The sequence below is a fragment of the Rutilus rutilus genome (assembly GCF_951802725.1).
Source record: "Rutilus rutilus genome assembly, chromosome: 10".
Lineage (NCBI taxonomy): Eukaryota > Metazoa > Chordata > Actinopteri > Cypriniformes > Leuciscidae > Rutilus > Rutilus rutilus.
In genome coordinates, this window is record NC_140215.1 from 9,778,482 (window position 1) to 9,796,345 (window position 17,864).

Below are 17,864 nucleotides of genomic sequence, written 5' to 3' on the forward strand. Positions count from 1 at the left end.
CAGCAGGTTCCAGAGGTTGCTAGGTAACTGGGATGGGTTTAGTTCCCGATGGCCAGGGGCGAAGGGGTTGTTGGCAGGATGTGGCAAGTGCAGTGGCTTTTTGTTGGCCGTAAGGAGAGGAAGAGGAAATGGAGGGACCACAGCAAGGTCAAAGGCTTGGCCAGTATTCGTGCTTTCATCCAAATTCAGATGCCGTGACGGGATCAGAGAATGTGAGTGCAGTAGTGGAGTTTATTACGTTTTCTGCTCCTCGCTCGGCGGTAAAAGAAACTAAGTTTACATAACAAAATTTGCTCTTTTTTTGTTACAGGATGCACAATATAATGGTTATCACTATTAGATAGAGGCGTTTCCTCTGAGGAGGCAAGGGAGGCAGCATCTCCTCAAAAAACTGGATGTGAAAATAATCTGTATTACATCAAATAAAACAGCGCAAAAATATTACAAAATGTTACATTAAAAAGTATAGAAGTCAGTCGTTTTTATAAAGTAACAGTGTCTAACAGCAACACCCGCAGGTGAAGTTTACAGCGGGAGGTGTGCCTCCTCTGTCCCAATTGACTTAAAATGGACACCCTAATGTACGGTAGGTTTGATGTGGGGTAATTGAGAATGAATGGGGGAAAGTCACGCAAGAGTAGGAGGCAATGCCTCTATCGCGCTATGATTGGATATGATCTGTTATGATTTGATATGATTGGTTTGTGCGATAAATCCCGCCTCTTTTGTACCATTCTCATCAGCCTGAAAGAAGTTAATGATGGCGTTAATGGGACGACTAATTAAAGAGTAAACAACTCGCTTTATGTCATGTCAAAATCAAACTTGAAATGGGCTGAAAACATGATAATTTGAGGGGTTTTAGTGAGCAATCAGCTTGAGGAAATGAAATGTACATCTTCATGTCCGTGACAGTGTGTACAAGCTTGATGGCCGCTGAAAAAGAGTTGACTATTAAAAAGAAAAGTTGAAGTTCACAAATAATATACTGTATATTGTTTAAATTGCTACTGCATTTAGGTATTATTTTGGAATAAATGTACAAACGTGTAAAAACACTAACTTGAAATGTATACTTGGTTTTAATAAATAGAAATTTACATAGTTATAGTTTATATATTTGTATTTGTTCTCTCTTTTTGATGTAATGTTTATTTAACCAGGAAAATTAAGTGTAACTGACATACATTTATATTTGATATACAGTATATAAAAAAAAAAAAAAAGTGAGAACTTTGCCTCATTTTAAAACACCACCGCACGCCACTGATATTAGAGAATATTAATGTTGGTGCACATAATGTGTGTATAATTTTTATAGTTGATGTTAATCATTTTAATTCCACATGTAAAAGGAATCAAGTTTTTTTCAAACTCAAAAAACTTTCCTTTGGCTGTCGTACATTTTCCCAAAGCCCATTTATTTGATAGTACATTACAGGTTTGATCTCACTTTGTGAATGGTAAATGCCTGTTAAAGGAACTTGTTTTTGCATTCACTTGCGCTGCATTTCCACTGTGTTTTCATGTAAACATGTACCAGACAGATGTGTTTGACCATTCCACTCACATCCACTCACATCTCATCATTTGCAGCATCTTTTAGTGGCGCTCAAGTTAAAAAATGTTCAATTTTTTAAAAAATAATCTCAAGAACTTTCATTCCACTTCTCCTGCGTCTCCCTTTAAAAAAAAAAAAAAAAGGCCCAGACACTGTAAAAAAAAAAAAAAGTACAAAATTCTTCCCAACATACAATTGCATTATGGCTTGTTAATATGTTGTGCTCTTGAAGTAGTATCAGAGTTATAGAAAAAAAGCGATCTCGTCTTTGTACAGCGTGACCCGAAGTAGCACTGATACTGCTTACAGCTGTGATACCATTTCCAGCTGGTCCGCTCTCCGTACCTTCTCGTCATAAGTCCTGTAACCCCACTTGACACAATCCTCACAGTGCACATCAGTGATACCCCACGTACACGCACAGGAAGTGCTTCCTGCAATGTCCCTGCAGCTATTAGAACAGTTCATTAGCCCAGATAAATGACTGAGGCTCTGACTGGCCTTCTAGCGCTGCTGCTAAAAAGAGCTCACGTCTCTGCCCATTAGCCGGACATGGCGGACGATGACAGCAGCAGGACCGGCCCTGTCACACTGCATGGGTCCCGAGATGAAGCTCACGCTAACTGACGGCTGTCAGTGAGAGCACTCCCCGCTGTTAGCACTTCCTCAAGGCTACTTCTGGCCCCCAACACACACACACACACACACATTTAGTGTCATCATTCACAGCAGGCGGCGCTCTGTCAGAATGAATGAAACTGTGTCTGCCTTAATGACGGGCATGGTGACGGCACCAGTATGTCACGGCGAGGGTCTCACGGATGTGGTTGGATGGGTTTGAGTCATCCCCGTGATCATTATCTGTCTAGTAGAGGGTAGAGAGAGAGAGAGATAATAAAAAAGAACAAGACCCTCTGGCTTATTTTGTCCTACTGTTGTCCACTCCCAACACTTCAACTAATGAATGTATGATGAGCCTAGAGGCCTGAGGTGACTCTACCCTTAACTTTACATTACAACCCCTTTAGATTTCACCTTTATAATTGAGACATAAACATATTTCAGCAGGATCATATGGGCTCTTTTTCAGAAACTTATTTTCAAGAAGTAAGCCCTATACGGACAGGACTAGTTGTCTAAACGACGTTTGAGTTACAGTTTTTATCACTCGACGTTTGTGATTTTATGTACCGATTCAGACCGGACTAAAATCTGAGTGTGTGTTTTCTAGATGTGGGCATTACAGAAGGTCATGTGCATCACGTATGAAGTATGTCTTTTAATTTATGATTTATTGATATAATTTTAATTTATTATAAAAACCCTATTTAAGTAAACTTTACGAGAAGTGGCTGTTTATAATAAACCCACATAAGAGAGCAACTAAATCTATAGACAAGTATCACACCTGACACTGATATTAATTCTTTTCTGCGATTTGGCTCTATTTATTAATTTTATCATTTAATTTTTTTATCCAAATTGAAATGAAATGAAAGTATCCCAAAGATTGGTGCACAAACGGTAGCTCAAGTTGGTCAAAACACAACGTCAGCAATCACAGACATTCGCATTCAGACGGGATTAGATTTCTCAGATGACCGTTGAGTTAACCTGTAGGACAGTAGGTCATTTGCCCTGGAATTTTTACAAAGGTTGTGTGAGGAAAAACAGACTTGGCAGATTCGGACGGGATTAAAATCGCAAAGTATGTCTGTGAAACACGAATTTCTCTAACATCCTCCTGGAAAACTAGTCCCGTCCAAATAGTTTGACAAGATAATTGACCCTGATAAATTCAATCTTATATAACAGATTTTGATTTGACTTTGTTTATGATTGCTAAATGCCTATTAACACTATATTTAACAAGTAAAGAATCATTTCTAACATGCAATTGACCTATGGCTAAGCCACGCCCCCTCCACTCACTCGGACTCAGTCAACATTCGGTAACAGGCGCTATGGCAGCTGTCACAGTAGGAGACATTTCACAGGAGGCAATTGATGATTTTTGGAGACAGAAAGATTATATATCATCTCGAAGTTACCAAAAGGGCCTTAACTATGCATTGGAGGGTTATATTAATCATTTTATTGTTGAGTAGGTCGATGAAAAGCTTTAGCTCCAGACAAAGATTTACAGGTCACAGTGTAAACGTTATGGCGTGTTATTTGCACGAGTAGATTACATACAAAGTCAATGCAAAGACGCGAATTTGACGCTCTATTCGCGTTTGGTGTGAACGCAGCATAATGAACAGGCTGCGATGTCAAGATTGCAATGCTGGAATGTGTGTGTGTGTGTGTGTGTGTGTGTGTGTGTGTGTGTGTGTGTGTGTGTGTGTGTGTGTGTGTGTGTGAGAGAGAGGCGCGGGCGCGATCGAACAGTGGAAACATAAAAACATACTCCATCATTTTGTTCATACAGGACATCATTAAAACTGCAAAGTGTTTAGCCTACTTATATTTGTGTAAAACACAACATTGTGCTCTTGTCAAACTGCAATGCAGCTAGAAGCTAGGCTAACGTTAGCCTAACGTTACGTTAGAGATGTTAAAGATAACGTTCAAATACGTTGTTGACTTACCTTAGAACAGATGTACACATCCTTGTTTAATTTATCCAAGTTTAGTTGGTGTTGTGGTCTAACGTTACCGCATAACTTAATCCAGAGCAGACACTTATCTCGGTTGAGATGTGGTTTGGGAAAGGGTAAAAAATACACACCGTCGCCCAGCCTCTCAGGATACCTAGTGTCGGAGTTGCATGTACCCCATGCAAACCATTTGACCATTTTAAACTTAAAATGACAAGAAAAAACATATAAAAACGAATGAAAACTGACTAACTGCAATGCATTTATATGGACGTGGAAGCAGAGAATGTCCGAGTGTATTGGGTTAGCTATGTGCACTGTGATTGGCTCATCGCGTTTGGGGGCGTGGCTTAGCCATAGGTCAATAGCGTTATGGGTCATTATACAATTGATATAGCAGTTCAGTATCAGAGTGATTGAAGAAAAATTGCTCTTTTCTCTAGTCCACACCACTCTCATACTCTATTACTTTTGATCGGACATCAATTTAAAAAAATGTTGGTTTTCCCCCCTACATAATAGTGTGGTGTGTACTGTATCCACCTCCGTGCAAAGTTTAATATGTATTTGTTTCGCTCTAAATCAGATTTTTTTTTTTTTTTCATCTAATTTATTTCCAGAAGTTCCAGTTGATTGATTGGTTAATATTTGTTGATTGATATTTGTGCTTTTGTGCTTCTATCTGCAGTCCATTCGTGAGGTGACGGGCTATGTGCTTGTGGCTCTAAATCAGTTTGAATATCTGCCCCTGGAGAATCTTCGCATCATTCGCGGCACCAGGCTGTATGAAGACCGCTACGCCCTGGCTGTATTCCTCAACTACCGCAGAGACGGCAACTTCGGTCTCCGTCAGCTTGGCCTTAAGAACCTCACAGGTACAATATGAGCCTTCGAGTCCACAGGTCACATGACTCGTGTGTTCATTTTTTTTTCTCATTCCCCGTCTCGCTTCTCTTTTGTGAATGTTCTTGATTGAGCATAAATTCTTTGTTTAAGATGGTTAGTGGTTTTTTGATATCCACTTTAATACAATGATCCCTGCTGAAATCACTCATTACAACATCAATAACTGCGTCTGGCTGAGAATGTATATCTGTCGTATACAATCACACAGAGTAAATTTCACTGGTCGAGGCCTTTGTGAAGTTGGCGAGTGCTTTCTGATCTCTCTCTGAGAAACGAGAGGGGGAGGATTTATGAATATGGATATCATACTAAATTGATTTCACACAACTTCCATCAGAAATGACTTAGCTGGTTTTCTAACTGGTGGATGGATGAGGACCGACGCTGGCAGTGAAATACAGCTAAATATCTGCACCTGGAATTGGATCCATAAAACTCAGTGAGAGAGGTTTGGGGAACGCTGGAGCTTGAACAGCTTGATGATGCCGCTGCACTGATATGAACCAAGGCTTTATTATAGTTTAGATCTGTCAGTTTTGCAGGAGTGGTAAAGGCTAATCTTCTTGAAAGTGCCAGTGAGTCTACACTGGATAGCGTTTACTTAGTACAATAAAGTCTGCTGTAGCACAGTAAAGCCTACATTTATTTAAGCTATATTTGTAAACATTCAAAAATATTTCAGTGGCAATTTTACTTAAAGGGACATTGTGTAGGAATTTCTCCCATCTAGTGGTGAAATTGTATTTTGCACTCAAACGAATAGTGCTCTCCAGCGCCTCGCTTTTTCAAATGCGCGTTGCATCTACGGTAGCCGCTATGTACCAAAAAGCTATGACAGGATGTCTTCTAATAGCACTTCATCGAGTTTTCCTTCGGGTGAACAGGTTTGTTATTTCAAGACCGTAACATTGACTTACCTGTCGAGAAGAAAGCAGGCAACTTCAGCGTCTCTTTTGAAAGCTTTCTGCTGGATTAGCTCTTTCCACCTGGAAAAAGCTATCCCGACATTAACCCTTGTTTTTTGTAATCTCCGGTCACGTTTCCTTTTACGGTCTATTTTGGACTTTTTCGACGACGAGGACTCCTTATCCTGTGACTCAGCATATGTATGGTCCTCCATTATAAATAAGCCTTTTAAACTTGCCGGGGCAGTGACAAGCGTCTCTCACTGCTCTGCTCCTCCGTTTCTGCTGGTTTCAGTCACGTGACGCTGGCTCTGAACGAAAACGCATTCTGGAAACGCGTTGGCCTAGTACTTTTTGTCCCTCTCTGCTATTATAGTTTTTCAAGATGGCGGAACTACATGGAAGCCTCCGTGGACTTACCCGTCCCATGTATATAAAGATGATAAATTCTTCATTTACGAGGATAAGTCAGATCATTGGCAGAGGTATTTGTACACCATTGAGGACATATTTATGAATAAAAATATTGATTTTAGATCTACACATTGTCCCTTTAAGACTACTCTGGAAGCATGTATTTCCCTAAATTGTATTTTAAGAGTCTCTTATGCTCACCATTTTTATTTTCTCGGGATTCTTTAATGAATATGAAGCTTTAAAAAATCTGCATTTATAGATTTTTTTTTTAAGATTTTTTTTAACAATGTTTTTACTCCCACCTTTGATTAATTTAATGAATTCTTGCTGAATAAATCTTTTTCTTTGAAAAATCTCACTGACCCCAAACTTTTGAACAATGTTTTTAAATGTTTTTTATTATAATTATAATTATTATTATTATTATTATTTTATGGTCACCAAGGGGGCATTTCTTTGGTTGAAAAATAAATAAATAAACATAGCAAAACAATAATATTGTTGTGAAGCATTCTGGCAATATAAAATAACTGTTTCTAATTTTAATATATTTGAAAATGTAATTATATACTGTGTGTATATATATATATATATATATATATTACTCACCAAGCAGTGTGTGTGAGAATCATGTATATTTGTACAAATATACATTATTTTGATTTACACTAAGTTCAAGTTTTTTCATTATATGATTGCTCATTCTTCTTATGAGGAAGAAAGAATGATGTATTTTCCATTTAGATGAGGAATAAAGACATAAGGGTAAATGTCCTGTCCATTCATTACTCTAATTACTGTGGTTTGTCTGTGAAGGACCTTTTTTCAACAGCTCTGCTCTTTGTACCACACCTATTGTGTTAAATATTCTTCAGTATGTTCAGTTCGAGTTGAATTGTTATTTTGAATCAGTAGCTAAATTCAAACGCATGTCTCATCAAAACCGGGATGAGTTGGGGGGATTTTGTAAGTGTCTCTGCTCTTTCTGCTTCCCTACCAGGGCCAGTTGGATATGTCTCTTCTTCACAGTAACTGATCATTTGTGTTACACAACAGCTCCGCTTCCTTCTGATTGGCTGATAGCACTAGTATAAGTGCATGGCCCTGACATTTACCATGCTCCACTTTTGTCGTCTTTGGCAAATTAATAGTATGTTTCTTCTTAATGGCACAGACTGTAATAGTTGTTGGAGGTGGTAGTAATTACGTCTGTACTTTTAGTATGGTCACACTGTGACCATGATACTTAACAGGACCAGAACAGATTACGATCAAACTAGTAATCTTAACCAGCATTATTCAGTGGCAATTACCAGTCAGCCTTTAGTGTGAGGAACCAGGATGCAGTGTTCTTGTAATGCTGAAGAAGAAGGTTTGGGCTCTAAATTGTGAGCAGTGTTTTTTGTTTGTTTTTTCGCATTGCATTGAAATTGCTTTAGTCTGGATCTCTGCAAAAGGGCCGATTACGATGTGAAATCTGGCTAGGTATTTAACCTAGTGCACGTAAATGGTTCGGGAACACTGTCTGTCTCTTATGGAACAATGTTTCTGGTCCAGAAAACACCTTCATTCACTTGCTGTGGCTAGGCAAAGGAAATAGAGCAGAGAGAGACATGGCATAGCAGACCGGGTAAATAATTTAAGCCATGTGTATTGTTCCACTTACTCTGTCCCCAGTCCACTCGACGCAGCGTACATAACCCAAATGCCACATTGCAATGCTGACATCACTTAAAGCCTAACTGTGCTTCATTTAATGCTGTATTCTTGGAAGATGACAGTGTTTAGGAACGTCGAGAAGACCAGGTGCTCCCAGAGGAGTGTGATCCCCTGTCTTTGGCTGACTAACACGGAACAGCGCTGGAGTTAAGGAACGTTTGAAATGCCCACAAGGAAGGAGACAACACAGAAGCTCTGCTCTCTCGTTTACTCACACTCTCTCATCATCTCTATTTCTGCATACATTCAGTGGTTACACTTTATTTTAAGGTGACGTAGTTACATTGTGCTCACTCAAATAAGTCCTGAGTAGTATTAATTAATTACATGTACTTACTGTAGAGTTATGGTTAGGGTTTGGTTTAGGGTTAGTTGTAAATATGCATCATTTACTGTTACTGACGTAAATACATGTAGTAACGTGTAACTATACGTCACCTTAAATTAAAGTGTTACTCTCGACCTGTGGTTAGAAGCAGAGTTTCTAGTTTGCATGACATGTGGACTTAATAAATCCTTATCTTGAGCAAAATAACCAAGCTGACATTCAGTACAACCTATGTCTTGTATTTAGAATACATACAAATGTCATTTACATCTTTTAGTTTGTCAAGAGATTTAAACCTTCATAACTTTCCTCCTTCTGTGGAAAGAAGATATTTTGGAGAGAAACAAAGTGTTCTTTGCTGGAGCAATGAAAATCAACAGGGTCTAGTGTTGTTTATGCCCTGTCATTCTTCTTTTGTGTTCCACAGAAGAAAGAAATGCATATAGGTTTGCAACAACATAAGGGGGAGTAAATGATGACATAATTTACATTAAACTTCCAAATGAATTGACTCACTAAAATGAATCGAATAATTGCAGGATTCAATGGGTGACGTGAGTCGTGACACAACTAGAGCAATGTAACGTTTTATCAAAGTTTGTCACTACTTGTTGGAAATACTTGGAAGAAACTATCTATTTTTAGTCACTTACTCCCAACACTGGTCTTCTAAATTTTGAACTCAGTCAGCGCCCTGTAACCCTGAGACAGATCAAAGCTGGAACAGAGCCCGGCAACATCTCTCTCGCTCTCCGTCAAGGACTATCAGCTTGTCAGACCTACATTATGAGCCTTTTGATCCCCTGTCACATTATCATGTCATTCCTCTCATAGCAGTTCTCCAGAGATGTGTAAAGTGATCAATACCATCCATAAATGATATCTAAGAGAATAAAGGCCATTAACTGCGCTGGGTCTAATCCCGAATCTGATCAAACCAGCCTGTCGGCACTGCTACTAGAGTTGAAATCCACGGAGGTAGAAATTGCCCTGGATAAAATCAATTTGTCGCTGGTATATTCTGATATTGCTCTATTGATTTTCTGAGAGGTGGTGTGTGGGCGACACAGTGATGTGGTGCTCGGGCTTCCCTTGTGGCTGGCTTTCAAACGTCCTCCCTGCTGGGTTATTAAGTCAGAGTCAATGGAGTGAGCTATTTCAACTATTTGTTTGAATGCAAAATGGTACAACACTACCTTTACTACGCCTCGAAAAGCATTTGAATTATTTGAATGTTGTTGATTAAGGATTTTTGCATAAAATAATAGCTAGGATTTTGTTCTATTTTTTATTTCCTTTTAATACTTTTAGGCTTTTTATAGCTCCTGTGTCTTTTCATTTGGCTTCCACAATATGATGTAATTTGCCCACTAGCAAACTCACTGCAACAACCGTCCATGTTTATTTATTATTTATTTTTTATTTTTTTACTGTCTGATTGGTAACACTTTCTATGAACGCTGTATGTATAATGCATTAAATGCTAGGAGTCAAAGGTTTGGACACACATGACTGAATTCATTTTTCTCATGATCTTCAAAACCTTTACATATAGTGGCTTTAGCTTAAATATTTTAAATCATTGTGTGTGTATATGTAGTATGTGTGCCCAATAGCAACAATAATATATAAACGTATTATTTATGCTTCAATAACACCTTATAAAATATAATACATCTCATATATTACATGTTCTCATAAATAATTGCAACAGTTAACAATACATTATGTATAATAATAAAACAATATCCGTGCTTGTATCTTTTTTTAAATCTTTTTTTAGTGTGCTAATACCCATCCCAAAATGTCATGTCCGTTGTATTTTTACTCTTTTATGTGTAAGAATGAATAGCTCAGTATAATCATGAATTATAGCTCTGGTTAGAATTATTCATGGAAAGATGTTATGGATTAGGATGTGCATTGTAATGTTTCATGTATACAGGCTTTATAGAAAGTGTTACCATCTGCTACTGTCAGTCCAGAAGGAGCTGTGTCGTCTTGTGTCGGTGTCCTCAAAGGCCTCAAGAGGCAGGTGATTTGTAATAATTATACCTCGTCCCACTGCTGAGGCAAAGGTTAAACTTCGCATCCTTTCTTTGACATTTCAAAGTGGCGCTCCGTCGTCCTTTTCAGAAGAATTAGAATGTTTTGTTCATGCCTTGGCAAAATTATTTTTTTTTACTCAACATTTGTGCACCTCATTGTTTCTTGTCATTTCTTTCAGCAAATGCAGCTTAGACAGTAATTACCTCACAATAATAACAACCTCCATAAGAACAGATGAGTGTGTAAATGTAACTGTTTCCTTTTTCTTTTTCAGCTAGTTTACAGTTTCTTTAGTTTTCTGTTGTCTGTATTATTTCTCCCACTTTATATATTTTTTTGCCCTTGATGAGTGCTTTTGGTTTTTACACATTATTTTCTTCTCTACCCAGAATTTTTATAGAAAACGATCAATGTCAATGGTGCCGTATGTAATATTGACAGCTAGTGGTTGAAATGGGTACAGCAGTTCAAATTCAAAATATCATAGAGGGTTGTTTCTCCCACCCCCTCCTCAGACTCCATACAACATACACTTACTTACACTGTAAGTTGATGATTTGATTTATTTGCGTTTTAATATGCCTGTGGACATAAAGGTTTTTAGATGCATGCCGAGGCCTAGTTTATTTACTGGCTTCCATGGCTGCAATACGCTGTATTTTACGCCAACTGGCAACCCAGGGTGTCGAAATACTATTGGGTAAATTAGCAAAAGCTGGGATCACACAGACCAAAATAAAAACAGACATTCTGACACGGAACACACATTTCAAAGTAGAATAACTGGCTGTAGCATTGTTTTTCGGAGAAAGTCTATGAACTATATGAGCATGTTTCCTAAATCTCTGCAAACATACTATGGTATTTTTGTGGAATAGCTATATCATGATAATCATGTGGTTTCCATATTTAAAGAATTGTAAGGGTTGGGTGCAACTAAGCGTTTACTTTCCTCTTCTACTTTCCAAGCTTATTCTCATTTGAGCTGTAATTCATAATTCAACCATTGATTAGACGTATTATATGATATTATCATGAATCTCTGAATGCCTCTCACTCAGAACTGTAGCACTGCTCATTATTCTTATTTTCAGCTGTGGAAAATGGGCTTCAACGTCCTGTCCTTCATGCAAGCTATATTTATTTTCCTGCCTTTTAGAACAAATTATCTTGAAAGAGGACTTTGTTTTGTCAAGTTTTGTGTCTGTGCTGTCTCAAGGTTCTAATTTTGTACTGTACGCTAGGTTTTTATAGTTTGTTCTGTCAACTGTCAACTGTCTTTAACATTAACTTGATCAGATGCTTTTTGTATCAGTAAATGGTGGGTTTTTGTGTGGTTTATGCCATTTTGTTTACTTTCAGCTTTGCTCTAAAGCATTAGCATTTTTATTTTCCTATGCTATTTTTTTTTTTTTTTTTAGGTTTGAATTGATAGAGACATTTTACAGATGCACAAGTGCACACTTTGACGCATGACATTTGAATACTGCAATCTTTATGTACTTACATCTATGTAAGTGTGTTGTCACTGTAACTTCAAAAATGTGAACTGTGAATGTGCACAGTTACTGGTACTGCTCTCATGTTTTTTGTGGTTTTGTCTACCTTCTACTACTTATCTTTGCTGTTCCTCCACTTGTTGTTTCATAGATAATGTATTAAGTGTGCACTATTCAGAATTGAATCAAGAATTCCATTTAAATTCCGATTCCGTTACAGAATTTGAATCAAATTTGAATTGAAGCAGCAAACAGGATGTTGAATTACAATTTAAATTTGAATGTAAGGAAGTAGTAAGACGTTCATCAGATAATTGATGAATAATTTTGAACTAGAAAAGCAAAGTTTGTCATGAATGATGGATGGATGGATGGATGGATGCCACCTATTATAAAAATGAGCATTTAGTTTATGTATGTCATATTGAATTAAGATTTTTTTTTTATTTGGGGACCAGGGTTGAAGAACTTCCCGGCATGTATCGCCTGTTTCTTTGAATTATAATTCAGTAAGTTCCTCTTCCTGTTATTCCAGTTCACCTTCTTGTAGAGTGTGGGCATATTAGAAGTGCACAATCTAAAGCTAGAACTAATGTTGGAAAACATGTGGCAATATTACATTTAGTCACAACTGCAATCAATATGTAAATAGTCTCTCAACTTTAGTATTTCCCATCCAAACATAACACATTCATGTAGCAGCTCTTTATGTTTACGCTTCAATATACCTGCATCTGTTCAAGGAGAAAATCTCAATGATCGTGCATTAACCTCATTGAGTCCTGCTTAGTGTCTCATGAAAGCGGTCTGGAACAGCACACCGGAGATGAAAGACAAAGAATGAGAAAAGGAGATCAGCCTATCACTCCCTCAGACACGTATGTCTCTTGCTCCCTCTCTTTACCCGTTTAGTTTCTTTTTCAGCTCAGCGCGGTCTGTGTAAAGGGATCCGGGAGGAGAAAAAAGAAAATTACTTTTGTTGGTGCTTGCACAACACTCATTTCCATCTTTCGCACTGAGGCTTCCAGACCCCGGGTCACTTCCAATTGTGTGTCTAATTGATTACTTCCCATGCAATTACGTTTGTGTCATACTCGATTTTTCACTGTTTGAGGCACAGGGGAGCGATCCTCCTTCTGAAGGACAACAGTTGCACTGCAGCAAATCTAGAATGTGGCTGTATTATTAATCTTTTGGCGCAGCTGTAGTGCAGTAATAACCAGTGACATAAACCACAAACGCAAGGTTACAGAGGTGGAAAGGATGGTGTCAATGACAGGACATGTTCTCCATGCATGGCATTGAGGAAAAACAGCATTAAAAGCGACAATATTGTGATTCTGCTCATTTGCAACAACACAAACAAGTGCTTCTTTATTAGGTCTTGAAAAAGACAGTTGCCATATATATATATATATATATATTTTTTTTTTTTTTTTTTACATTTACCACTTGCATATTCTTTGTGCTTTTACTTCTTAATTTTTTTAAGAAGTTTTCAAGCTCATTAATTAAAGCTTTTGGGAATTATGTAAGCTGTGAGAAAAGAATGTAATGAAATATTGATGTCTAACCACAGAAGGACTTTTAAAATTACAATCATTAGAAAGATTTGACCCTTCTGCCCTCACAAAGGAAAGGAAAAGTGTGTGACGGTAATCAAAGCCATTAAAGATGTGGGATTCATGACTTTTCATTGAGCCGTAAAACCTGCCGTGAGACTTATTCACTTATTCGATATATTAAAACTCTATTAAATGTTCTTCTCTTTCTAACAGTGTTTGTTAGAAACACTAACAAACAGTGCATGTTCTTCTCTTTCTAACAGTGCATGTGTTTGTATATACAGAACACATGCAGTGTACTTTCCTTTTCCATGGAGATGAAAGGATGACAGAACTGCTGAGGAGAAACAAAGCCCTTGGAAGTGGAGTAAAAAAAATGGAAGAATCCATTTTAAAAGTTGTCTGTATTTAAAGCCTGTAATGTGAATTGGGAAGAGAGAAAAAAGAAAAGCTGTAATTACACAGAGATCAAATAGAGAGCGTGGAGCTAGTGCTAATACCCACTCGCCCACACCAATCACTGGAGAAACCAGGCCCATTAATAATGAATCTGGTGTCATCATTAAGAATCTGAATGATTAAACATATCTCCTGGCTTCAAACACCACTTTTCACAGTAAAAAAAGGGGCTCACACATACATAAAGGAATAATGATATAAAACATACCAAATCTGCACATTTCCATGGTATTGGATTGTTTGTCATTCACAAAGTTATACAAAAAGTTTCACAGATGAAATAATTGCATGCAGGTTGGGAACAACATGAATAGTCTGCCATCATTTACTCACTATAGTTTGAACTAGCCCTTTAAAGGTGAAGTGTGTCATTTTTACACCATTGGTTGAACCTGAAGTTTAGATGCTAGGTGCTTAAACACACAGAACAATGTTTTGAAAGTGCCACAGAGCCCTTGAATTGTTGAGAAAGTAAAAAGTCATTCAACATTAAAAACTTCAAGATGCTTTCATCTGCCAATTAGACCGTAGTACTATGTTCTGTTTAATTATTGTTAATATATTTAAATTAATTCTACAGAATTCCAAGATTTTTCCCCATAATCCATGCAGTAGGCCTAAATGTACAAAGGTGTGCAGAATAGCTATAACTTTCCTCTTTGGATACAATGAGGGATTGAATCTAACGTAAATCCAACATCATGACAACAGCCAGTTATTCTAATGTGTGTATAGCTTTTAATGGCCTCATAGTTAATTCAGTTGCATGAACCATCCAGAGAAAACGGTCAATTAACATCACTGCGTTCTGTGTACTGTAAAAAGAAAGTGGAGCACATCACAGAGCGGTTATATAATCTGAGGCAGGTGGAAAACATATTAGTGTAGAAAAAGCATTGAAAGAAGAGAAATTGATTTATCTTTGACAGTTTGATGTTGGGAGATATTGAGATTTGTTCGTTTATTAATGAATGCAACAGGTTAGTAGAGATCGCTATTGTTTGACCACACTAGAAATAGGTCACCCCAAAATGACATTTTGTCATCATTTAAATCATTCACTCTCATGTCGTTGAAACCCTGTATTATTTTTACTTGTATAAATGAATGCATCAAAGACTGTTTGAACTGCTTTTTTCCCCCATTCACTGAAAGTGGATGGTGATTCATTCTGCCAATCAGGACAAAGAACAACAAAAAAAAAACGTCATTATAAGTTGTCTGAAAATCTGTGAGAAACAGACTGATATTGAAGATATTATTCTTGGATAATCTTCCCTTATATAGTGCTCTTAAATGTCATTTACTCAAATGTAATTTGTAAATAAATAAAAATAAGTATTAATAAGGCTTGCAATATATATTTTTATTGTTTATACGTTTTATAAACTTTTAAGGTGCCTAACTGTTTAAATCTTCACCCATTTTCATTGTATGGAAAACAGAAGCTCAAACATTGTGCATAAATTTCCCCTTTTGCATTTGACCAAAGAAAGATAGAAGTTAATAAAAGTTAGCAAGTGAAAATTATGACTTTTTAAGCCTTTATCATGTCATTTTTTGCTAACTTTGTTGCTTTACTTCATCTTTAGTGGAAGGACATGTTCAACTGACAAAAATGTAAGTGTAACAATAACATTCTACCTGTATTAGTGTTTTAGCGTGTTGCTGCTAGTCGACAGCTTGCTCCTTTGTTAAGAAAGCATTGACATACACACATTTTAGCTTCCCCCATTTGTCTCCATTACCCGTAAGCCTCTGCTAATGGAGTCAAAGAGTCTCTAGGGTGTTGTTAGCACCTGACTTTACCATTTGATTCGAGCCTTTGCAAAATCAGTCATTACACTCCAGCCCGAACACAGATTCGTGCAAGCTTTTTGACACAAATAGAGCTGTTCCATGACCCAGGGCTGTACATCACGATAATAATAAATGACTCCGTACACTTATGCCTTTGATTATATGCGTGCGTCGCTTTGAGTGCAAGCTAACGCTCACAGTCAAGAGAAAAGAGGAGCAAAAAAACAGGGTTGAAAAAAAAAGTAGAGCGGCTGTGGATGTTGAATAATTCAGAACTGGCAGCACATGGGGCTTCAGGGCCAGCCGGAGTGCAGGAACTCCAGCCACTGATGAGCAGTGTGCCCGCACCTCACCTTTGTCCTGCACACACGCGCATACACAGACACAATGTGTATCAGCAGCACTCAGAAAGCTGCAAACTCTGCTCGCCTGTCCATTTCAAACCGTTTCAGCCCTCCGCCTCTTCAGATATCAGACTTGGGCCTCATTAAAAGTTAATGTGAGGCGTGCAAAGAATTTTTATGCCAATTAATAATCAAAACTGTTTCCTCTATAGCCCTGCAGCGTTATTTCAGAGTCAAAAACCAGGCCATTCGATACAATGCAACCAAAGCAAAGACTGTGGGGTCCGTGAAGCAAGAAAAGACAAAAACAAACAAAAAAGTCACCCAATAGACCTGATCAGTTTAAGTCTGTGGGCCTAGTAGGTTTCCTGGCAGGTGTGTAACACTGTCGTGGATGTTTGAACAGTGCTGTGTTGTGCTTGCCAGCTGTTCTGGCTGGGTTTCACAGTGTATGCCAGCCAAAGTCTGTGTCATTGGCATCAATAGCATGCAGAGCAGAGTCCAAACACAGCCAGACACATCTATACGTACACAAACACTTACGCTTTCAAAGGATACAGACATTACAGACTGATAAAAAGGCACCTCCTCCGCTAGTCCTCCTGTTCTTGATGTCGCCTCAAATTTGGCATTGTTTCATCAAGCCCGCAGCAGGAAACGCTAATGAAACATTTAAGAGTGGCAAGTCAATTGCCTCTGCTGACAATCAAAGAAAGCTTATTTCAGAGGGAATGTGAAAGAATTGTTGTACTGCTGGTCTGGTCACACGATCGATAGATCAGATGGAGACTGTATAGACTTGTGTAGCCAGACTATTGTCATGAAGTCTAATCTACATTGCAGCTTATCTTTCATTTAGACCGGAAGAGACTAGCATATAAAAGTTTATTTTTTCAAGCAGTTTAGGAGCAGGTTAATCGTACACTTTCTTAGGTACACTTCGCTAGTACCGGGTTGGGCCTTCAGAAATGCCTTAATTCTTTGTGGCATAGATTCACCAAGGTGTTGGAAACATTCCTCTGGTATTTTGGCATACTGACATGATAGCATCACACAGTTCCTGCAGATTTGTCAGCAACATCCATGATGCGAATCTCTTTTACTTGCTTCTGATTGGCTAGTGAGTCGTAACCTAGGAAGAAGCAGGTGAACGTAACTGGGAGACCTGACCACCATGGAGTCATGGCACATCAGACGACCCCACCAAACATGCCCAGTAACATAGAAAACACCAGAAGGAGCTAGAGACGCAGAAAGCAGCTGGTGTGCATCTGGAGTGGTAAATCGAGTGTGCGCCGGCTCTTGTGTTTCAGCTAAACTGGCACAGCAGGATGGTTGCCGCAGCATACCCGTCTCCCTCTGTGGCTTAATAATTAATGTATTTATTTTTTGCATAGTGGCTCACAGGGACGAGGCTCAGGGGCTGTACCGAATGCAGTGGAGGGTAATAGGACATGAATAGCCCCTGCTGTCGCTGCTACGGCCGCCCTGCCAAGCGCTCGAGCTGGTCAGGTGGGGTCTGCCATGCGGATGAGTGCATGATGCTAAATATACTCCAAACTCCTCCCTCACTTCCCCACCTGGACTTTTGTTTACTTTCAGCACACATCTGAAATCACTTTTCTAAATACAGAGAATTTCCTCATCCAGCCCTCGTGCATCAATTTGCAGCACTGTGCATGTACTCATTTATAATGTGTTACACAAGGTAT

At 38.3% G+C, this 17,864-nt stretch overlaps 1 protein-coding gene across 2 annotated transcripts in view; it reads left to right on the forward strand.

Annotated features, from left to right (window-relative positions):
* The window catches only part of erbb4b (erb-b2 receptor tyrosine kinase 4b), a 290,413-nt gene that overhangs the window by 172,134 nt on the left and 100,415 nt on the right, over positions 1-17,864 (forward strand). For both annotated transcript variants that reach the window (XM_084420233.1, XM_084420234.1), the window contains exon 3: positions 4,850-5,036. In XM_084420233.1, the coding sequence (XP_084276359.1) occupies positions 4,850-5,036 (187 nt within the window). The remainder of the gene's footprint in view (positions 1-4,849; positions 5,037-17,864) is intronic.